The sequence below is a fragment of the Miniopterus natalensis genome, chromosome 11 (genome assembly GCF_054644295.1).
Source record: "Miniopterus natalensis isolate mMinNat1 chromosome 11, mMinNat1.hap1, whole genome shotgun sequence".
In the NCBI taxonomy this organism is placed as follows: Eukaryota; Metazoa; Chordata; class Mammalia; order Chiroptera; family Miniopteridae; genus Miniopterus; species Miniopterus natalensis.
In genome coordinates this window covers 41,628,579-41,652,365 of record NC_142091.1, presented here as the reverse complement: position 1 = coordinate 41,652,365, position 23,787 = coordinate 41,628,579, and the positions used below count along the sequence as shown (strand labels likewise).

The following is a 23,787-nucleotide window of genomic DNA, read 5'->3' as shown; positions in this document are numbered from 1 at the left end:
TAAAAAGAAATTACTTTATGGCTGAAAAAAAAAGGATCTCAAAATGGAAGACCAGAAAGGCGGAGAAAATATGGTTTTAATGAATGCTATTCATATCACAAGCACTGTCCAAATATTTTAGAGTTGTTATACAGTTATCACGATAACCCTGGGAAGTGCTATAACATACAACAGCCCTAAATAATGATAACTTGGCTAATAATATTTACAGAGGCTACATAAGTTTTTCATCTTATATTTATTTTATTGAGCATGTTACATGTTAGGCATTGCCTTAAGACTTTTACATGTATTAATTTATTTTTTCTTCACCGCAATAGTGAGTTAGGTATTTTCATCATCCTCCACTTAACACTTTGTCAAACTGAGGCATCGGAAGATTTGACAACATGCTCAAGATCACAAAACAAGCAAAGGAACCAGGATTCGAATCCAGGCGTTCTGACTTTAGACTTTGTGTGCTTCATCACTCAAAAAATTGGAACTCAGATTCAACTTACTGCAAGTGTTCTTTATTTTCTACTTAAATTCACAGTAGAAGAGCTCCACCATAAAACCCAGATTTTTCTTAAAATCACCTGACTCACTCTTTAGTAAAACATAGGTACTCTTGAGACAAAATTAAAAATATTATCACCTTTCTGGTCTGTTTAGAGTTGCTCAAAGAGTCTCAGAAAAAAAGATATTTCAATGGGATTATTGATATCTCCAATTTATCTGGCCTTTTATTTTCTTTCCAGTCTCTGCCCACATAAATGCATCTAGACAGATACCATACAAATATATTCTTCTCACCTCCAACCTTTGCTCAGAATTCATATTGAAATTTTCTTCAAGCGAAGCAGTCTTAGAAGTCGACTCCGAATCTCCTTGGTCCTAGCCCCGTAGATGACCGGGTTGAGCACAGGAGGCACCAGCACATAGAGATTAGCCAGAAAGATGTGCACGTGCTTGGGGACTCGGTGCTGACCAAAACGGTGGGTAAGGAAGGAGAAGAAGGCAGGAATGTAGAAGACCAGGATGACCCCAAGGTGGGAACCGCAGGTACTCAGAGCCTTGTGCTGTGCATCGCGGGATGGAAGGCGAAAGACAGCACGGAGGATGAAACCATAGGAGACAGTAATGAGAACAGAATCCAGGCCCATGGCCAGCAGGGCCACAGTCAGCCCATAGACAATGTTGACAGTGATGCTGGCGCAGGCCAGTCGAGCAATGCCCATGTGCTCACAGTACGTGTGCGCCATGACATGGTGTTGACAGTAGGGCAGTCGCCTCAATAAGAAGATGAAGGGGGAGACAATGGCCACACTACGGAATATCCCAACAAGGCCAATTTTGCCTATGACCGCATGGTTGAGGATGACTGTGTATCTCAGTGGGTTGCAGATAGCCACATATCGATCAAAGGCCATGGCAAGAAGAATCGAGGACTCTAGAGCATAGATAGAATGGACACAAAACATCTGGGCCAGGCAGCCACCAAAGGAAATCTCACCAGCATGTAGCCACAAAATGGCCAACATTTTGGGCACAGTGGTGGAGCTGAGAGCCAGGTCAGTGAGTGAGAGAAGGCAAAGGAAGAGGTACATGGGTGCATGAAGTGCATTGTCCATGGCAATGACCAAGATAAGGGCAGCATTCCCTGCCAGTGCTACCAGATACATGGCACAAAAGGGGATGGAAATCCAGATGTGGGCCCGCTCCAGCCCTGGGATCCCAGTCAGAAAGAGAGTGTCTGGGAGACTGTCATCACTAGTGTTGGAAGTTGACATTCTGCCAGGGAAATGAAAGACTCTATCCAATGGGTGATAGTACACCTGCCCTGTAACAGTAGGTATTGGGTTCATTCACATAAAACAGTGATCTTTCTGTGAATAATATATTTTAATCTGAGAAAAATATTTAGTGTTATTAATGTTTACAAGCATCTTAAGAGATACTATTATATACAACCCACTTTATCATCCACCATTTTCTGTATTAAAAATGTATGCTTTGAGTTCTGTGTTTCAAGGACCAAGCTAAGAATTTAAGCATTTTCTCTGTCAAATCCTTCCAGACTTATCTCTCCTCACATCCTGCACATCATTTATCCTCTTTTGTCCACAAACATTTAGAAAAATTTCTTGTCTCTTTTTTCAGTGTATGCTATTCCATTTGCCCTAGGAGTTCCTTTTCTTTCCTTTTTTCTTTTTATCTCTTTAGTTTTTTAGTATCAGGCAAGTCCCCCTGCCTCCCAGAAGCTTTCCTCCCCTAATCTAGTCCTTAGTCATCTTCATATTTTTTATCCACCTGCTGCTTTGCAAAAGTCTACTGTGCTTGGGACCATGTCTTTACATAACTGCAACCTCCACACAACATGGTTCTATCTGTACCTAGAAATTTTGCTCAGTATTAATTACTCAATTCTGATAACTCTTAATAACGTACCATTGACCTCTTTCCTTAATGTCATGTTTTACTGACTTAACCTGTGTTTGTAACATACCTGCCCAGATATACAGCAAATGGCTTATTTTTATATCTCACCTATAAGGCTGACAAAGAGGCTAGGCAACCTGAATACATTAAAATGCCTCATGATTAAATAACTACAATGTTTTAAGCATGCATGAGGGTGCCATGAAAGAAAGAGATGCATCAGACATGCTAACTGGGGGACAGCACTGCTAACTATGGTAAAGCCAGTTCAATGCCCACCAGTGTTGATAGAGGCTGATTGAGGGAGGTAGTGGAGTGTCGTAGAGTTCACCAACAGTAGACATCCTGGGAGAGTGAATTATTTTCTGTTGTAGAGAGCTGGTATTATCTTCCCTCAGTAATATTATCTACCTAAAAGAATGCTTTGTAGGATGCCTGAAATCCTGAATTTTAGTCCTGGTTCTATCACAAGAGTGTTATTGGTAGCTACAGAATAGTCACAGAGATGTAAATTACAGCATAGGGAATATAGTCAATAATATAATAACTATGTATGAGGTGAGTACTTGGAATATCAGGAGGACCTTTCTGCAAAGCTCATGATTGTGTAACCACTATGCTGTACATCTAAAACTAATACAGAATAATACTGAATGTAAACTGTAATTGAAAAATAAATTTAAAAAATTAAAAAGCGACAACTCTGGAATTCCAGTCTCAGCATTTCTACTATTCACAATTTCCCATTGGTTAAGTCTCAGGACCTTTTTGAGACTCAATTTTCTCATTTCTAAATTGGGAATGACAATACCTGGCTTACTTATCTCACACAGATTTTGTGTTTGAGAAAGAGTAAAGTAAATGGAATTAAAAAGTTTGGACACCACAAGCAATGCCTTTCCCATTTTTACAAGTTCTTTGTCTCATAGCTGCATATGGGAGTGATACAGAATATAATAATCATACTCACCTGTCTTGCCAAGAGGAAGTCCACACTCAGATAAGTGACCTGATATAATCCAGATCAGAAGGCCTGTTACTGTCAGAGCTAAAATTAAGTTTCAGATCTCCCGATTTAACATTTGGTGTTTTCATCTCACTTAACTGTCCATTCGTATGGCCAACACTTAAATTCCCATTTTATTTTTTGCAAAGGTACTTTAACATCAGTAACTAATGCTGCAATCGCTTTCCTCATCTGAGTTCCAAAGAGACAGATGAAGTGGAGATTTGCCTGGAGACTTTCACCAAGGGCCCCAGCCCCTAAAGGAAAGAAAGCTTGGGCAGTGGAGAGTGGAGGGTCGGAGCCACCAGCACCTGCTCTTTCCCCGCTTCCTTAGCCTAGTCCTGCTGGCAAAGATTTCAAATGGTAATTATAACGCAGCTGCGACTCTGAGAGCGCCTGGGGATGGGAGCACCAGAAAGATCAGGCACCAGCAAGGTTGCTTTCTAGGGAAACACGGGGGGGGGGGGGGGGCAGAGAGCCAGAGCCCCCTCTGGGTGGAGCAGGGCGTCCTCCCAAATCCAAACCCACCTTACTCAGCCTTGTGTCTGGGTCACCGTGGTGGCGAGGCTGCTTAGACCGCCCTCTGAGACCTAGATCTCAATAAGCGAGCTCTGAGCCCTTTCTTTCGACACAAGTTTCTGAGGAATCTGGCTTTAGAAACATACCTGCGGCGCGTTCACACGCGGCGCCCGGTCCCTGGGAGGGCGAGGCCTCTGCAGGCGCAGTGCCTGAGGGCAGTGTTTAATTTAGGGATGTCAAACCTGTGCTTCTGTGCAAGTCTATAGGTGTGATTTGGAGGATAATAGTATCTGAGTGCTGATGTGTCGGCTGAAATATGTCATCTGGCCTCAGTTATGGGAGCCCAGGTTAGGTCAGGGTTCCAGCCTCCTCTGGTCCAGGGGCTCAGTAAATGAGGTTATTTATTGACTCTGTGACACGCAGGTATGAAAACCCACGGGGCCTGCTCTAGGGATCTGAGCCATGGTGCTCATTTTTTAGGGAGAGAAGGAGGAGTTGAAAGGGGGAGAAAGAAATTAGGAAGGGAAGCTATCCTTAGAGAATTTTCAAGGAAAGTGGAAATTAAATCTAGTAATTGTGTTTCTCTCCCCTGATGTTCTCTTACCTTCTCTCTTTCTTTCTCTTCTTTCCTCCTTAATACTGTGCACCTCACAGAATTTTCACATGTTGTAAGTGCAAAGTATTCTGTGTGCTTAGGGCATTCCTAATGCTGTATGCAAATAGGGTGACAAGAAATGGCAGTGGACATTTTTATGTTCCATTGTCCCATTAGACTTCATTTCACAAAATGAAAGTTCAAAATTAATTTACAGTTTCAAGAGCATGGAAGCAGAACCTTGAAGGAAACACAGGGCCCTTCTGAGCATGGGCCTTATACTGCTCACGCCCACGAAGCTGGCCCGGCAGTGAATAACATCAGTGCTCTGGCGAGATCCCTTTATACCCTTTGACATTAGCCATACATCAAGCCTTTGCACCAAAGGCTTCAAAATACTATACTCTTTTCCCTTGTACATACGGCAGTCCCCTCCCCTATTCATGGGGGATATTCCAAGACCCCCATGGATGCCTGAAACCACAGATAGTCCGGAAACCTTATATATACTATATTTTACCCTATACATACATACCTGTGATAAAGCTTAAACTACTCTTGAGCTTTGGAGCCATTATGAAGTAAAATAAGGGTGATTTGAACGCAAGCACTGCGATAGTGCAACAGTGGATCTGTAACTGACTACTAAGTGACCAACGGGCAGGTACTGTGGATATGCCGGACAAAGGGATAATTCAGGTCCCCCATGGGATGGTGCAATATTTTGTCATACTACTCAGGATGGTGTACAATTTTAAATTTATAAATTGTTTATTTCTCCAATTTTCCATTTAATATTTTCAGACCACAGTTGACCAGAGGTAATTGAAACCATGGAAAGCAAAGTTACGGATAAGAGTGGACTACTGTACCTATATCCTCTCATATTAATTCAATCCAATGGTCTTCACAGTTTTTGCCAGGGCACTTTCTAAAGTAATTTTGAAATAGTATATGTTCTCTCAAAAATGTTAAGTTGACATTTAAAAATTGTCCTTTAAATCTAAATAGTAGAAAAGGATATGATGTTTAGCCTATTGTAAATATTGATATTTTAGAGTAAAACTGCCATCTAAGTTTTTAAATTGTATTCTATGGAGCTTTTTTTTAGAGTAATGAAAATGTTCTAAAATTAGATATTGATGATGATTGCACAACATTGTAAATATACTAAAAAACACTGAATTGTCCACTTACTGAAATTTTATGGTATGTGAATTATATATTAATAACTAATTTTTTAAAAATAATAGAATAATGGCCCTGGCCAGTGTGGCTCAGCTGGTTGGGCACCCAGAGGTTGTGGACTAGATCCCCAGTTGGGGGGAATGCAGGAGGCAGTAAATCCGTATTGTACTGTCACGTGGATGTTTCTTCTCCCTTCCTCTCTCTCTCTAAAAATTAATGGACTATTCTTTAAAGTAAACAAACAAACAAACAAAAGAATTATGTAATCATTGAAAGTTAAAAGTCTCTGTGACAGTACAGGTGAAGCTGATGCAGGCACTGGATCTGAGTGGGGTACAGAAGAAGGGATCAAGTTTGTCTCCCAGATCTTAGCAGGTGGCTGTAGGAGAAAGTCAGCAGTTTTTAGTCACAAGTATGAGAGAGACTGGTTGGTTCTTGTATGTGCCCTGACCACTTGGGATCAAATCTTCAACCTTTGTGTGTGGGAACTATGCTCTGACTGACTAGGCCAGGGCTTCTTTATTTTGAGGGATTTTGCAGAAAGAGAGGTAAGGATAGAGAAACAATCAAATAAAAAAGAAAGCATAAACAGAAAAAAGATAGAAGTGGTAATGATTAACTGATGAATGAGGCATTTTTCAGGGTCTTTGTTGCATAAAAATTATTAGGCTTTCTGAAAATGCTGAATAAATGAATGGTCTATATTTGAATGCAGCTCTGCGCTATCCCTCCAAAATGCACATGGGGAATTGGTACAGGACCTTTGGGGTCCTTAGCAACGTGTATGGCACAGGGAACATCCTCTACAAACAATTGGAAAATAAGAGAAAAAATGTATTTCATTTAAATAAAAAGCATTGTATCAAATTAATAAAAAATATCTCCCTAAAATAAAGCATGAAAGAGAAAGGCTCTCAGCAAACAAACCTGGAAAATGAAAAACAGAAAAATATGTGATCTAGGAAACAGGATACCAACCCAGAAGAGCAATAGAACAGGTTCCTTGATGCCAACTACATAATAGAGCTGGGAAGCAACTGATCTAGAAGGAAGTGAGAGAATGGAGGGCTTTAGGAACAAGTTACTAGGGAAATTAAGAAACATGTAATGAAATACACTGAACCATTGTGTTTCCTTAGAAGTCTCCTAAACCAGAATGTTAATTGTTATATTTATTCATCTATACTTTCCAATGACTAAAATTGTGTCTAATGTTGAATGAAGGACTCAATTTATAGTTACTTTTGCTAACATATACCTTATATCATAGACCCTTGGGGTAGGGATTGTGACTGTGTAATACATGAAAAGAGTTTTGTTTTGTTTTTTTTTTCATGAGGGGAAGTTTAAAGATATTGACTTATGACAAAGAAGCAATAGACATAAAATTCAGATAAATCCATGTGTATTGATCAGGTTTTGGGTGATTCTCTGCCTTTCCCATGACAGTCAGTGTGACTGTGGGAAGATCTAGGAGTGATTAGGTAATGCACTGAATCCTACTGCATTTTCAGCCCGGCTAGTCTCAGACAAACATCAGGTATCTGAGAAGTTCTTTCTAAATCCAACTTTTATTGTCCTCCCCAGTCTGGTTCAAGAATGGGTCTCCTGTCACTAAATACTATTCATTTCAGATATACCTGCTAGTGTTTTCCTAGAAATGAGTTAAAACTATTCAAGAATTTATTCTTATTCTGTTGTACACTTATGCCAACATCCATTCCCAATTATTTTACTTTTAGGATCCAATGCTTGGGATTGAAACACAATCATTACTGTCTAATAAATACTATATGGCAGCCAATAGGCTAAATGCTTTGCAAGTCATAGGTGGTTTAACCATCCCAGTCATTCCAGGATGTAAGTGTGATTGTAATTTTTTTACAGGTGAAGCAATGAAACTGTGTATGAGTTAGGAACTTTCTCAAGGCAAATGGCATATCCTAGACTCAAGCTCAGTCCATCTAGCTCAAAACATTACCAGCTAATCTTTATTAGTGATGCTGTCTCCCTAGCAGGTGTTCGATAGCATTCGTGAAGAAGGCAGCATACTGCAGTGCTCTCCACACCTTCTCAGCCAGGGCAAATACTTTCTATAATTTGACTTATAATTACACTGTGTGTGGTCAGCCACAGTGAACCAGTGGTTGGGGTCAATTTCATGGATGATCCAGATGAGAATTCCACATGTCCTAATACATTTAGATGTTGAAATTCATTTATATGTGGTTTAAAAACTTTATCAGATTCAGTATTTCTTGTAGATATCAATCATAGTTATAAGGTAAAAAAGCCATAAATTAAGTTCAAAGATCTAGGTTTAAATGTTCTGCCACTGACAAGCTGTATACATTTGAAATGTCCCTTTCTTTAATGATCTCTTCTCTAAAATGAGGGACTACATTTTCTTGCAGGTCCCTCCAGTTCTGATCATGCTTACTCTTGTATATGAGTGATGAAATGTTAAGTCAGAGAGGTGTGGAACACTGTGGATGCTCTATATTCCCAGGAGTCCATGAACTCCTGAGCTGATATCAGCTCAAGGGATTTCCTGGAGGCAGCCTTCTAGTTGGCAGTTGGCAGAGTTAACCGGAGGCTTTGGGCATGGCATGCAGGACTCCCACTACTGCTCTCCCTTCCTCTGCACCTTCCATGCATGGTGCTGTCCCAGGTAGGTAAATTGGGAGGGCAGGCCCTCTAGACTCAGGCCGAAATCACTCTGCCTCTACTTTAGAAATTCCAAGTGTTAGAATATGACAGTATGAAGGAGGAAAGGCTGTCCCTAACTTAAGTAGGGTTTGTTTCTTTCCTGCATGCTTTCACTTTTATCACCTTCCCAGTTCTCTATTTTCTATCTGTTGCTTTTGTTCTCTGAAATTCTGCCATGTTTTCTGCTTCATCATTACTTTCCCAGCAGAGACACCCTATTAGACTATACTTGGGATATAGATGCCTTGGAGTGAATAAACACCCCCATGCTTTTCTCAGAATACTCTGTTATGTATAAAAAGACACTGGCTGCTTTGGAAGCCACTTAGCAGGACCTAACTTAGCACTAAAAGACTCCAAATTGAGGGTGTTAGATATTGCACACAGAGGCAAACAAAAATGTTTAGGAAGTGTTTTCAGATAGGAAAAGCAAAGGGGTCTTAAAGAATATGGAATGGAGAAAAAATATTCAACCTGAGAAGAAAGGCTAGAGAAGTCCTGATGCAGATGAAGGAGCAAAGGCAAGCGAAAGGCTGGAGGTGAGGGTGTAGGGCAGGCTTTAGTACTCAGAGCTACAAAGTCTTTGTTCCTAAGAGTTTTCACAACCATCTATCTTTGGATATACACAACCTCTTTAGCTAAGTTTCTTAGCATCTCCAATTTACAAAAAGGCAGCCAAAACCTGGAAGGGATCAGTGGCTTACTTAGTATACCTCCTGTTCAATACCTTTCACTAAGCATGGCCGGGACTGAAATAAGCAAGAGTTAGGGCTGAGTTCTTACAGCTGATAAGCCAGTAGAAAAGATAGGACTCACACAGTTACAATGCAGGGAAGGCAGAGAGATGGGTACAGAAGGAGGTGCAAACCTATAGTTGTGAGAATAATGGGAGAGAATTCACCTCCTCTGGCAATGATCAGCCAAGAATTCATGAAGGAGGGCACCATTGATCCTGGGGCCTGGAAGATGGTTTGAATGGGTATGCACCTTCTGGGCAACTTCTGGGAGTTGAGGAGCTTGGTTCATGTTTGGATAACAGCAAATAGACCTATCTGGATATCTTGAGGTATAAGAAAGGACATTTTGAGATTTGAGAGCAGAACTATTGATTTAGTACTGATCACAGAAGGCCTTTAATTCTAGGTTAGTGACTTTGGATTTGATCCCTTGACAATGAGGGAACATGTAAGATTTCTAATCAGAACAATGCCATTTTTTAGAGCTGTCTTTAAAAAAATATTAGTCCTACACCAGATTAGAGAATGAAATAGAGAGAGGCATGAGGTTTATTAGGAGGCTGTTATTATGGTAAAATAATGAATTTTGGGGGGTCTGAGGTATGAGATACAGGTCAAAGAAAATGAAGAAAGGTGCTGACAGAGGCACTTTGGGGTCAGTATTTTCATCAGTTGTTACCCAGTTTAATGTAGAACATAAAGGAAAGAGTCAGTGATGTTTGGATTTTGAGTCTTAATCTTAGGCACAATAATATTATTTAAAGAGATGGAGAACATGGATAAGAAGTAATTCCATGGTATAAGAAAATGATTATTAATTATTTATTAATTATTAATACTTAATTATTAATTATTATGAAATGGTTATTCAGTCCTGAAGTAAATGATGAAAACAGATTTTCAACAAATTAAGTTATTCAGGGAGAAAAACAATGCCAGTGCCATAAGGTGAATGGATAGAAGAATGAATGTGGAAATATGGGAGTTGAGTGCATTTCATGAGTGTCTGGAAGGTTATCTCTATGTATGGATATCTTTCTCTCCACCCAGCTTCTGTCTGGACAAATGTATAGAGGAACTGAGAGACTACAAAGGAGTAGAAAAGCTGGGCAGTCATAATAAAGTAGTAAATGTTAGTACTATAAGAGTGTGGAAAAAGGAAAATTTAATGGTTTGATGAATAGGTGGAATGCCCAGGAAGAGGGCAGAATAGTTTTGCCTTAGATCTTGAGCAAAGCTATGCTCATAGCTTTAAATGTGAGAAAGAGCCAAGTGGCAATAGACACAAATGTGAACAAAGGCAACATAATCTGTTTAGCCAGCTAGATAAATGGAAAAAACTCAGACAATTTCAGTAACGTTGGTGACAATGAGAGACAAGAATGAGTGATTTGGTAAATAAAATTGACTAATGCTATAAATTGAGGGGCTGGATGGTATTATAAGAGTCTTAAAATATTAGGACTAGGCCATTGATGAAACTGTGTTTTTGTCTCTTTTATAGGATAGTGGTCATAAAATCTAAGAAATAGTTCCAGCATGGGAGATAACACCCACAATAGCTCAGAGTGGCCTCCTTTCACCCTGAGAGGTCTCCCAGGGCTGGAGACCTCCCAACACTGGATTTTTCTGCTTCTTGGTACCTTCTATATTATCTCCATCGTGGGCAATGCCCTTATCCTTTTTATTATCAAGGAGACACAAAGCTTGCATCAGCCTATGTACTACTTCTTGTCCCTGCTGTCAGTTAATGACCTAGGAGTGTCTTTTTCCACGCTGCCCACGGTACTGGCCACATTTTGCTTTCACTTAAGGAAGATCAGCTTTGATTCTTGCATGGCTCAAATGTTCTTTATCCATTTCTTCTCCTTCACAGAGTCTGGGATCCTGCTGGTTATGAGCTTTGACCGCTATGTGGCCATTTGTAACCCTCTGCGCTATGCCGCAGTGCTCACTGATGCCCGCGTGGCACTCACGGGCCTATCTGTTATCATTCGCAGTTTCTGTATGGTTTTCCCACTGCCTTTCCTTCTGAAGAGGTTGCCTTTCTGCAAAGCCAATGTACTCTCCCATGCCTACTGCCTGCATCCAGATCTCATCCACCTGCCCTGCGGCGACATCACCATCAATAACATTTTTGGCCTATTCATTGTCATCTCTACCTTTGGTCTGGACTCTGCACTCATCCTCCTTTCCTATGTGCTCATCCTACGCTCCGTACTTTCCATTGCCTCTTGGGAGGAACGGTTAAAGACACTCAACACGTGTGTGTCGCACATGTGTGCCGTGCTTATCTTCTATGTGCCTATGGTTGGTGTGTCCATGGCAGCTCGCTATGGGAGGCATGCTCCACAGTATGTGCACACACTCATGTCCCTCATTTATCTCTTTGTTCCTCCAATGCTCAACCCTGTTATCTATTCCATCAAAACCAAAGAGATTCGTTGGAGGCTTCTCAAAATGCTACTGGGAACCAAGTTTTAAGCAGAAATCATGGTGAAAGCCCAAGACTCAGAGACTATTTAGGTATTCTAAAATTTGAGTTTTCCAGACTTATTTTAACAAGGCTTTTAAAATTTCCTTTTGTGCACTAACCTACTATTAGGATTTCTGCCACCAGATGTTTAATAATATCCTGGCACTAGTTAAGACTGTAATCAACATGTTTTGGCAATGTAAACTGGGTCATAATTTAGCAAAAAACATTTGCTCAATTTTTGTCTTTTTAAATTAAAAAATGTACATGCTCATAATCAGTCCTCAAATTTGTCACAATATGTTTTTATCATCATATTTCTTTGTGAATCATCACAAAGAAAACTACTTGTTACCATGGAAATAGTACCACAGTGGGTGAAGGATGCTCTTCCCCAGTGTTTTGGCAAAGATAGTTCTAGCTTTAATTCTTTGAGGAACCTCCATACTATTTTGCATAGCAGATGCACTATTTTACATTCTCATCAGTGTGTAGGTACAGATCCCTCCACACCCCTACCAGCCAACACTTGTTACCTTTTGTTTTCTTGCTAAAAGCCATCTTGACCAGTGTAAAGTGATATTTTTGTGTGTGGTTTTAATATGCATTTTCTTGATAATTAGAGACATTGAACATTTTTCATATATCTGTTGGTCATTTGTATGTCTTCGTCGGAAAATGGTTATTCAACTCCCTAGCCAATTTGTTCTTTTGCTATTGAATTGTAAGTTTCTTATATATTTTGGAGATTAACCCCTTATCAGATATATGGACCATAAATATTTTCTTCCATTTCATAGGTTGCCTTATACTACGTTGATTGTTCTCCTTGTTGTGCATAAGCTTTTTAGTTTGTTGTAGTACACTTGTTTACTTTTGTTTTTGTTGCCTGTGCTGTTTTGGTGCCATAACCATATGATACATCAATCTCACTTTTGGGTATTTATCCAGAAGAATTGAAATAAGATCTCAATGATCTATTAGCACTTTCATGTTCAATGCAGCACTATCCACAATATTCAAGATGTGGAAACAAACTAAATATCCATCAACCAATAAACAGATAAAGAAAGTGTGCTACATACATGCAATAGAATACTAGTCCAGCCTTTAAAAAGAAAATTCTGCAATATGCAACAACATGGATGTCCTTGAGGATATCATGCTAAGTGAAATAAGCTAGTCACAGAAAGACAAATACTGCATGGTTTCACTTATAGGAGGTACATAGAATAGTAAAATTGATAGACTCAAAGAGTGAAATGATGGTTATCAGGGGCTGGGGAAGGGGGCAATGAGGAGTTACTAATCAATGGGCATAAATTTCAGCTACACAAGGTGGATAAGCTGTAAAGATCCACTGTGGAATATTGTACCTATAGCCAGCACTAATGTATTGCACACTTAAATTTGTTAAGATGATAGCTTTCATGTTAGGTGTTCTTATCATGTAAAAAATATTGGTTAAAATAATATATACTCTACAATAGCTATAGATATGCATGTCAATATTTATTTCAATGACACACACTGTCCAACCCAGCTTTTAGGATGAGATAAATGTCATTGCATATAAATTGTATTAAATAATCTAACTTCCAGTAATAATAACATTTGGCAAATTTGGGTAGTATTTTAATGAAAAACAAAATAGTGAAAGTTAAGAAATTAAGCATTCAATTTAGGACATTATAAAAGAATAAAATAGTATATAAAGTAATAGAAAATAGTTAAAAGAAGTGAATGAATGTGAATGGGAAAGAGTGAAAGTAACCCAATAACTAATTCTCTATTAAACTGACAGAATAGACCAACCTCTGAAAAATCAAATAAAATGGAAAATAAAACTTAATATTCATATATAACAGTAAATTAGATTTATTTTTAAAATGACAGTAGAACATTCTGTAAGTAATTTGAATTCTTAAATAAACTGGCATTTTAGGGAAAATTATAAAATGTAAATAAATAGAGAATTAACTGGTAATTGAGAAGAAAATTGAAAGTTAACTATACTCTCACCATCTCCAATATATTCTAGTACAAGATCTTTTTCCTTACTTTTCCCCAAAATTTTAAGAGCCAGAGAATTCTTCTTATACATTTTAAATCATGAATAAAATTGGAAAGCTATCTAAAAGATCAAACATAGTCCTAATAGGAGATACAAAAAAAATTATATCAGCAAAATTTTTATAGATTAAACACAATAAAAACATGTGTAAATACTAAAAATTGTGAATACAATTAATCAATATAGACAAAGAATAATTGAACTTATCCTAAGATTAAAAAAGAGACACATTTTTTAAAAATCCCTTAATATAATTCATTATGTTAATGAGTGAAATAATGAAAAAATATATAAACAACAGTAGATTTCAGAAAAGGTATCTAATGAAACAAAAAGCCCATCCTCTATAAAAACAAATAAAAATTATGTTTATTTTCTTAATGTATTAAATTGTATACTTTCTGGTTAAAATGAGGGGAAAACAATTTTGCCATTTTTTGGACATTGCTATTTACTACCTTTTTAAGAGGAATCTTTTAGTAATATAACAAACCTTGAGAGAGAAATGAGCTATTTTTATCTTGACCCTTTATCTATAATTGGATACTAAGCCCTGAAAATCCTAATTTTGCTTCAGTTTATCCAACCTTTGCCTCTGCCTTAACACTGCTGTTATCTTATTTTGGGCCTTTATTATTACCCCTCACTTCACTCTCACAATATCTCCAAGCTGGTCTCATTGCGCACCATTCTTTTCTCTCACTTTTCCAAGCTGCAGCCAGAATGATCTCCCTAAAGATTTGTTCTGATTATAAAACATCCATAGCCTTAAATGGCTCCTATTGCTTAAGGATAAAAACCAAATCCCTTTACATGTACCTTAATAATATCACTACTGTATCCATTTCTTACCTCTTACTAGTCCTAACCATCCCCCCCAAAAAATAAATATTTGCTCCAGCTATATGGAACCACATGTGATTTCTAGACCAACAAGTTGCTTTATGCCTTTGTATTTCTGTTTTGGTAGCCTTTATTTGGAATATTTTGTCCATTTTTGTATGCTTGGAAACTGCATATCATTCTAATTATTCATCAAAACGTATTTATTAGACAAATGCCATGAGCCAGATTGGCTCAGCATTTCTAGCACTTTATTTACTACCTGTCCTCCACCTACTTGGTTCCTCACCTCCAACAGTGGTAAAACACGTTTTGTTCTTTTTATACATTTCTAATGTATTTGTGTAGAATTATATCACAACACCTAGATATGATTTTGCCCTTCACTGTATGTAGCTCCCTATTGAATCATAAGCTTCTTGAAAGAATAGATTGTTTGTTAATATTAGGAAGAGTGTGAACTTTGTCCAAGGTCGATCAAGACCTTGGAAAAATTCCGATCTCTCTGAGCCTCGATTTAGTCATTTGTAAAACTGTTACAAAAATAACCAGATTGTTGTGTTTTAATAGTTTAGAGATCATGTATGTAATATGGTTATTATATTCCTTGGCATATAATAAGTACTCAACAGGGAAAATGTTCACTTTTACAGTAACCAAATTATCCCTAGAGCTTAACATTGTACAACTTATTTAGGTTTCAATAAATACTTATGGCTTGGATGAATGAATGAATGAATGCAATCATGATATTATTATTTGCAAGTGATGTAATTTGTGGATCAAGAAAGCACCAAGGCTTAAAGGTAAAGGCTACAAAAATTTGAAAAAAAGTTTCCAAATATAACATAGTAATACAAAACTAGTGATTTAAAAAACATAGCAAATATTTTAATTACTAAATATTTCAATTATCAAATCTAAAAATTCATCTCAGTAACATTTTAATGAGGAATATTATGTAATAAAACTTTGTGTTATTGATAGGTTAGAAATAAACTTGAATGAATGGACACAAAACATGTGCCTTACTGGAAGATTAAACAAATATTGAAGGTGTCACTTTTTTCAAATTCAGTATACTTAATTCTGAATATTTTTTTGTAATACAACATCATGGTTTTAAGGTTAATTTAGTATCATTGTAGAATTGAGATTACCTCCTTCAAATGTTTTTAAAAAGTAAGGAATTGGACAGGAATAGAGGTGACCACCCAAGTGCTAAAATATGAAAAAAAATTTTAGAAGTTATACTAATTAAAATAGAAGATATGGCTACAACAACAGATTTCTAGTAGAGCATAGCTTAGAATAATGTATAAACTACTATAAAGTAGTATTTCAAACAAAATATTTTTCAGATAATATTTCTAGCAGGCTGATAATTTTCTTTTGGTTAAAAACACAAACATGTAATATTATCATTAAATATTTATATATTTGCATATAAAAGTATTTGGAAACATTAACAGAAATTTTATTAGTAGTTGTCTGGTTAGTGAAAATTGGGAAGATTTATTTTCTATTTATCTGCATTGTCTGCTTTTTGACAAACATATACATTATTGTTTAAATAAAATGCGTGTCTATCTGTATGTGTGAGAGAGAAATGGAGGTAAATGAGAATAATCTGTGCAGTCCTAAGAGGTGAGCCTCAGAGGGGAGAGGTTTGAGTGTTGTTACTCCAGCTGGCTTTCCAAGTACTCGACTACAGGGATAAGCATTTCCTTTCCTTAGGGAGGCCATTGTCTTCCAGATGTGGCTATGGGCTGGGGGCTGTGGAGAGCCAATATTACTTCCCATGAGGGCCTGATTCTGGGCCCTCAGAGACTTATCCTACCTAGTACGTATCAGGAACACTCCCCACATCCCACTACATCAGAAGCCTGTGCCAGCCAGAATGTTTATCCTTGAGTCTCAGGATGTTATCAGATAATTAGTTTTAAAAAAATTACAGAATATTTATCTGTGGCAGGCCTGATGCCAGGACTAGTCCCACTTGATCTCTTTGTTCAGTTGGGCTAACCAGATTAGTCATTTAAAAATATCTATGCTCATTTTACCAGCTACAAGGTAATACTAATGATAACATTTCTTGGTGGCTTAAAATGTGCTAGTCAATTTGAAAGTTTATTTTATTATTAAAAAATCATTAAGCCCTATCAGCAGGCTATGATGTAGGCAAAATTATTATTTTTGTTTTATAGGTGAGGACACTGAGGCACACAGATAGTAAGTAAAGGAACAGGGGGTGAACCAGGCAGTCTTTTTCCCAAGTCCATGACTAGTGTGATTTTCAGTTGGTGACACAGCTTTGAAAACTGTTGTAATTCCTGTCCTTTCACTTATTGCCTTCTAAATCTAGACATATTAGTGTTTCTTGCCTAGTAGACACTTCACCTGCCTCTCTCCTCCCACCCACCAGAGCTGCCTTGTGGAGGTAAGTTGGGACTTTTATGATGCCCTAAACATAACAGAAATATAGATATGAATCTCCTCTAAACACCTCCTGAGTGGCAAATTAACAACAACAACAAACCCTTGCAAAAAACAGAATAGAAACCTAGAAATAACATCTCCAACAACATTACATGACAGGGAAACCTCAAGTATCCTAGAACAAGGTAACTATAGCCAAGATTAGAAATTATGTGGTGCGCAGCAGCGTAGTTAAGGTAATAAAACTTACTTCTACAACAAATTTAAACTAAAACGACAACAAATCTCAACCTTCACCTCCAATAGGAGAGGACTGTACCCTAAGCTGGAACCTGGGGAGGCGGTTTTGAGACTGACTGGTGAAATGGGGAACAGCCTTTACCAGGTCCAAGTCCTCTTGCACTTGAGTGGATCAGGCCATGCAGCCGTGGCGCTAAGCGCCTGAGAACCTCAGAAACGTTCAGCACAGAAGCTTTTCTGATAGGCGATACCCTCAGCCTGAAGGAAACCACACGAAACAGGTAAAGATCCCTCGGGTAAGAGAGAAAGGAGTTTCTGCTGACAGGGGAAGAGGCTATAGGGGAAGCAGATGAAAGAAAACGCTGCTGCAGCTGCGTAAACTCCTCGGGCTGCTTGTATTGCTCAGAGGAAAGGCCTGCAGAGCTCTCGGGCTAGTGCAGGAGGAGGAGCCAGGCGTCCTCACCAAACGGACTTAGCTCTGAGGCAGAGTGGCCTCAAGTGGTGCTACTTTGAATATTCACACAACCAGAGGGAGCCCTAAAGCTGCAAAGCTGGCAAAGCTACCCTGCCATCGTCGCCCAGTCCAGAGGCTCCTTTTCCCAGTCACCCGGGAAAACCATCCTTCATTATGTGTGGGGACAAAAACTAACCCTGTACACAGTTTTAAGAAACTATAAAAGGGGAAAAAAAAAAATCAAGGACAAAGATTGACCCACAGCCCTTAAAGTCATGCTTCCAATGGGAACCTTCCTTCTTCTTTTAAAAGAAATATTTTTATATCCTCATGCTTCAGTATCTGTACCTGAATATTAGAAATCACATAGCTGACTTCAGTATTTTTTTAGGCTTATTAGAAAATACATCTCCATCTGAATTACAGAATTGAGAAGTCACAGAACAAGGCGTGAGGATGGGAAGAGTGAGTACCAGTGTGGCATGGTAAGTATTTCTATCAGCGTTTTGTGCAGTGATCCCTTATTGACTCACTTGGCAAATGTACGTGGGATGAGTAATATGGGGCTAGCTATGTGCCAAGCACTGGGGATGTGGAGATGGTTGAGCCTGGCTCCTGATAACAAAGAGCATGTGACACTGGGGGATGTTTCCTTGTGTGTCTCATCAGTTGAATACCTATTCAACTGAATAAATAAAGAATCACTGCACAAAACTGTGATAGAAATTTCTTTCAGTGTTACAGAAGGACTTACCCTCCAGTGCTAGTTGGGTAAGGACTACTGGGGTGTGTGCACATTCCCCCCCCTCCTCCGCCCACAGTACATATAACCTGTTTATATTGACTATACATTATAGAGAAATATGTTGAGGGGACAGAAAATGAAAAGCTGTTATTTTATTGATATGGAAAAATAATTCCTTATACATATGTATGTATATATATGTTTTATTACTGTCTAAAAATATTCACCAATTTTTTAATTAACAGACTTAGAAATAAAATTTTTTTCTTTCTGAGGTAAATTGTATTTGTTCAAACTGGTCAAATAGTATTCAAGTAGTGTACTGAGATTTAAGTAAATGATAAATTATAAATCTGTTTATAATATTTTTGTATGAACTGAAGGCAAAGAGGATTCTTTAAGAAATTATATCGAATATAAATTAGAATTGGTTTAGAAATAGTGCCCGATTGTCCAATTTATACCAGAGTTGTGTCTTATGTCTCCTTTTCCCTAATAACCCTAAACTTATTTTTCTACTTTATTTGTAAAAATGTTCTTGTAGGTATTTGGATTCTAAATGTTAAATGGTATTTCCTATTGAATGTCACCATCAATCTCCATATCTAAGCAGAGTAATTGACATGGGAAATATTTCTAGTCTAGTGTCTCTAATCCAGTTACATAAGGTTTTGAATTTGTTTAGGAGGAATTTCTTTATTTGAATTTCAGGTTTATTTTGCTTGCCTCTTCTACACTCGTCAAGGATTTATTTATTAAATTGCTGACTGTCAGATTTTTAATATTACTATTACACAAAAGATTTTATTTTCATAACGTCATGTCAAATATAGAAAAAGCCACTCATCTATCAGTTATAAACTGTTTAAAATTTATAGAAGGATTTGTGTCTGTCACTGTTGAAACTAATAATTAAAGTTGATTCTGATCCATGGATGTTTATAGTCTATCTTTTATTGTAAAAATACTGATTGCCGTGCAGGAAGCTTATTTCTCCTAGCCCAGTAATATAGGATGTTTATCTTAAATACCCAGCCTTTACACAGTACAAATGAACTATTACTGTATTTCCAGCAGTAACACTCCCCCATGCAATGCACCCACTCAAAACATGACATAGCTTTGTAAGGGGTACTGAAGAGAAATATGTAGTTATTAAACACATCTCCAGAGGCTTTGACATACCCCTTCCATCTGTCTTCGGGTCACTGAGCCCTCAGACCTAATAAGGTGCCTGCCATATTTTAGGTTTCAATAAATACTGTTGAGTGAATAAATAAATAATGAGCTGTTATGTTTCTATTTATTCTTTCAAAAACAGGCTTCATGAGATAGGGATGGACCTTTGTGGTATACAGAAAGTAAGATTAATGGTCAGCCATGCCCAGGGGCCTGTTTGTTACCCTCTTCTACCACGCTCTCATTTCTGAAGGTTCTCCTGATTCCTGGGCTTGCACTGAAACTAATTTCATACAAGTCCACATAATATAGATTTGAGTTTTTTCAATTTTTTATCACATTCCATTTATATTAACTTTTCCATGAGTCTTACTATGAGGCACAGAGATCAAGAATTCTATCGTACCATAACTCCTAGCTGAACCATGTTCAGCATGTCATTTTCTTAGGTTAGAGGTAGGCCTAAGAGGCTCAAAATAAAGGAAGTATAAGAATTTATTTTCTCCTTTATACTAGGCCAAAGTTTAAGTATTTTACTATCAATATGGAAAAATGTTGACTTCAAAGAAAATCTTATTAAATAAAAGGAGTTAAAAGAGAGTTTTTACTTAAGACTGAAAAACAGGACTTATTTGAGACCTTCTTAAAATGGAAATTGCAGGAATGGCCCTAAATTTTCTATGGCATCTGCCTCATAAGAAGAGACAAAACCTAAAAATGTTTCCCCTTATCCTCCATAGACAAACAGCATTTCTAATTAATGATGGAGCAAAAAGAAAGGAAATAAAGTAGAGAGGAGCCAGAGGATCTTGTAGGAGGTTCATATTACCATGTCCTTGTTTTTTTTCTGTTATAACATTGGGTTTCAAAGTTTGACCTGTGGTCACAAGGATATCTTCCCTTCTCTCCTTGGGAGGGGACTCAGTAAGTGCTTCCCTCACTTCCATATAGTAGCTTTCCCAAGTGGTGCCTTTGCATCTATATATTCATTTAAAACTGAACTCTCAAGGTATTATAAGTTATTATTATTTGATGCTGCAATAAAAGAGTTTCTTGCATGAATTAGAAAGATCATTATTTAAACTGACAAGACTTTAGACCTCAAATACCTTAATTATTTTTCATATAAAATTATACTGAGTTATGTTATTCAATCATGCCTCTGAAAATTATTTATTTAGCAGACAACAGCACATATATTGTGAGTCTCTTATTGAACTTATGAACGTTTGAGGGAAACACTGGATCTCAAATATTTAAATTATCTCCATTCAGAAATAGTTCCTTCCCTCTGGCACTTGTTCCTTCTTGGTATTTTCTCAGTAGAGCACTGTACAGAGATAAAAAGTCTAGATGACTGTATGCTCTGTTGGTATCAGCTCTCTGGTCCAGTTTTGCTGGTGAGTTAGGTTAGACTCTATAGGGCATCTCCTTTATTTTAGTCTAGAATTAAGCTCAAATTTAGTTTGAGACCACTAAACTCAGGCCAAGAGATTTCTTATTAAATCCGACTTCTCTGATACCAAAGAAAGAGTATGTAAGGAAAATCAACCTAAAAGAAAGTTTGAAAGAATTATTTGCTAATGTCCAAATCATCAATGCTCTCTTCAGCCTATCCCTTTTTGTAGCTGGAAATTCTAGAAGGATATTATTTATAACATCTATTATCATGTCGCTGTGTGGAAGCAAATTAAAATCCCAGAAAGCAAAGAGAAAGAGAAATCACGTGTCTAGTACAATATAAAAAAAAGTTTATTGTTCATATACTCAGCATTGCTTTTCTTGGGGGATGATTACATGGTGGGTAGATAGAGCTTTTTCTAGATGCCAACTCTATCAGTTTTCCTGGACCATATTTGCCCATATATCTTATGGCAAGTTCTGGCAGTACCTAAAATTTCATGTGTGAAGTTAAAACAGCTCATGAACTTTGGGGAGTGAAAATGGTGGTGAAAGCAAGGAGAGCAAAGGTAATGTTAACAGTGATGCTGTTAGACCAAGAGGCAGTATTTGTAATGCTTCGGTCCGATACTGGAGCCAGACCAGTATTGAATCTCATCTGAATGACATATTATAGGCGTTACCCTAAACAGTTAACTTAATTCCCTGTACCCATAGGACTGTTATGAAGAATAAGTGAGTTAATGCACATAAATATTTAGAACAGAACAGAACCTGGCACTTTAAAGGCTCACTGTATTAATTATTATTGTATTAGTAATATTTATTGTTGTAGAAAATAATGATCCTTAGCTTGGATTAATTTTTCTCTATAAAACTTTGTCTAATCACTGAATTGCCTCTATTTATCTTTCTAACAATGCCATTAATATTTGCTGAATGTACTACTTTTGTCATGTGCTACTAGTTTTGTCACTTCATTTTATGATCTTTTACTTTTCTTCTAGTGCACATATCTATCTTACTCTTCATGATGACATCATGATGATGACAACAATCACGATGATACTATAGATGACAGCCTACAGTTACAATAAATATCAGATTTTAGAGCCAAACATGAAAGTCACATTTTGATGCGGCGAAACATGCGGACGATGGCTTGGCGGATCTCCCTCGTCTTGGCGCTGTAAATGAGAGGGTTGAGCACAGGAGGTACAAAAAGGTAGACATTGGACATGAGGACATGCACGTAGCGAGGAACGTGCTTCCCAAAGCGGTGCACTGCGGAGACCCCAATCATTGGCACATAAAATGCCAGTACAGCCAGAATATGCGACACACAGGTGTTGAGGGCTTTGAGGCGTTCCTCATGGGAAGCAATGGCCATAACAGAGCGCAGAATGAGCACATAAGAGAGGAAGATGGAAAACAGATCCATGCCAAAGGTGGATACAAGAACAAAGAGTCCATAGATGCTGTTGATAGTGATATCAGCGCAGGCCAGCTTCATCATGTCTGGGTGCAGGCAGTAGGAGTGGGAAAGAACATTGGATCTGCAGATGGGCAGCCTCATGATGAGGAAGGGAAGAGGAAAGAGGGTGATGAAGCTCCTCGCAGTCACAGCTACACCCATTCCAGTAATGACTCCATTGGTGAGCACCGTGGCATAATGCAAGGGGTCACAAATGGCCACATAGCGGTCAAAGCTCATGGCCAGGAGAATACCCGACTCCATCATGGAGAAGGAATGAATGAGAAACATCTGGATTAGGCAGGCATCAAAAGCAATGTTGCGGGCATTGAGGCAGAAGGTTCTGAGCACAGTGGGCAGGGTGGCCATGGACATAGCCACATCACTGAAGGACAGCATGGACAGAAGGTAGTACATGGGCTTGTGGAGGCTGGGCTCCACTCTCACAGCCTGCAGGACCACTGAGTTGCCCCCAAGGGCCACAGCGTACATCACACAGAGGGGCCCTGCTAGCCAGGGGTGAGAGTTCTCCAGACCAGGGATACCGGTCAGCAGGAAGGAAGCAGGGTGAGTGACATTGAACAATCCCATGGCAGGAGGAAGCAGGATACTCTTCAGGGTGAGACCTTATGAGTTGGAGATTTCTGAGGGTTGCACTTACTGGAGAAACCAAGGAGTGAAAGACACAGCAGATGACGTCTATTCAATTGGAAATGGATGCATTCATGAAATCACTGCTTTGGGGAAAATGCGTGCAAACATCCTTGCTTTATATTTTATGGTCATCTGGCCACACAAGTTGGGCTACTATTTCCATCTGTTTAATGGAAGAAGAAAGACATTGACAAATACTTCAAAAATATCAGTTAGTTACTAGGAAAATATTTAAACTATATTTTTCACAATTTTAATGTGTTTTAGAAGCACTATTGAATAGAAATGTTTAAGCTATAATTTATGGATCATTATTATAAAAAGACACCAAGAATTTGAATTATCAATAGCTCTTGGAAGTATTTATTTAAATCTACCCTTGAAAATGTTGTTTCATTCAAATATGTCACTGATTAATAAGAGCATTCCCCAGAGCTAGTTTGACGTATGTGTGCTTGGTCAGGGAGGGGAAGGGAGTGGGCTGTGGACATGAGCTTTTCATTGTCAGGGTTGCTGCAAAATAAAAGCAACAAAGAAGCCATATGTTTCTGCAAAGGCGCAAAGCTGTTCATGCTTTTTAAAAGTGTATGAATTCTTCCCTCAGTATTTCTATAGGTACACTAACAGGCAGCC

The 23,787-nt window shown here is 38.1% G+C and overlaps 3 protein-coding genes across 3 annotated transcripts; 1 reads left to right on the top strand and 2 right to left on the bottom strand.

Moving 5' to 3' along the window:
- Window positions 1-815: 815 nt before the first annotated feature.
- Window positions 816-1,772, bottom strand: OR52D1 (olfactory receptor family 52 subfamily D member 1). The gene has a single exon (XM_016215000.2). It carries the CDS (start codon window positions 1,770-1,772, stop codon window positions 816-818), a length of 957 nt encoding a protein of 318 aa, XP_016070486.1.
- An 8,942-nt stretch (window positions 1,773-10,714) lies between these two features.
- Window positions 10,715-11,659, top strand: LOC107538686 (olfactory receptor 51I2-like). The gene has a single exon (XM_016215009.2). It carries the CDS (start codon window positions 10,715-10,717, stop codon window positions 11,657-11,659), a length of 945 nt encoding a protein of 314 aa, XP_016070495.2.
- Window positions 11,660-22,152: 10,493 nt separating this feature from the next.
- Window positions 22,153-23,091, bottom strand: OR51I2 (olfactory receptor family 51 subfamily I member 2). The gene has a single exon (XM_016214998.2). The coding sequence runs from the start codon at window positions 23,089-23,091 to the stop codon at window positions 22,153-22,155; it is 939 nt and encodes a 312-aa protein (XP_016070484.2).
- Window positions 23,092-23,787: the final 696 nt, after the last annotated feature.

Excerpts from the sequence above, each read along its gene's own strand:
- OR51I2 (XM_016214998.2), bottom strand. The coding sequence starts at position 23,091 with ATGGGATTGTTCAATGTCACTCACCCTGCTTCCTTCCTGCTGACCGGT.
- LOC107538686 (XM_016215009.2), top strand. The coding sequence starts at position 10,715 with ATGGGAGATAACACCCACAATAGCTCAGAGTGGCCTCCTTTCACCCTG.
- OR52D1 (XM_016215000.2), bottom strand. The coding sequence starts at position 1,772 with ATGTCAACTTCCAACACTAGTGATGACAGTCTCCCAGACACTCTCTTT.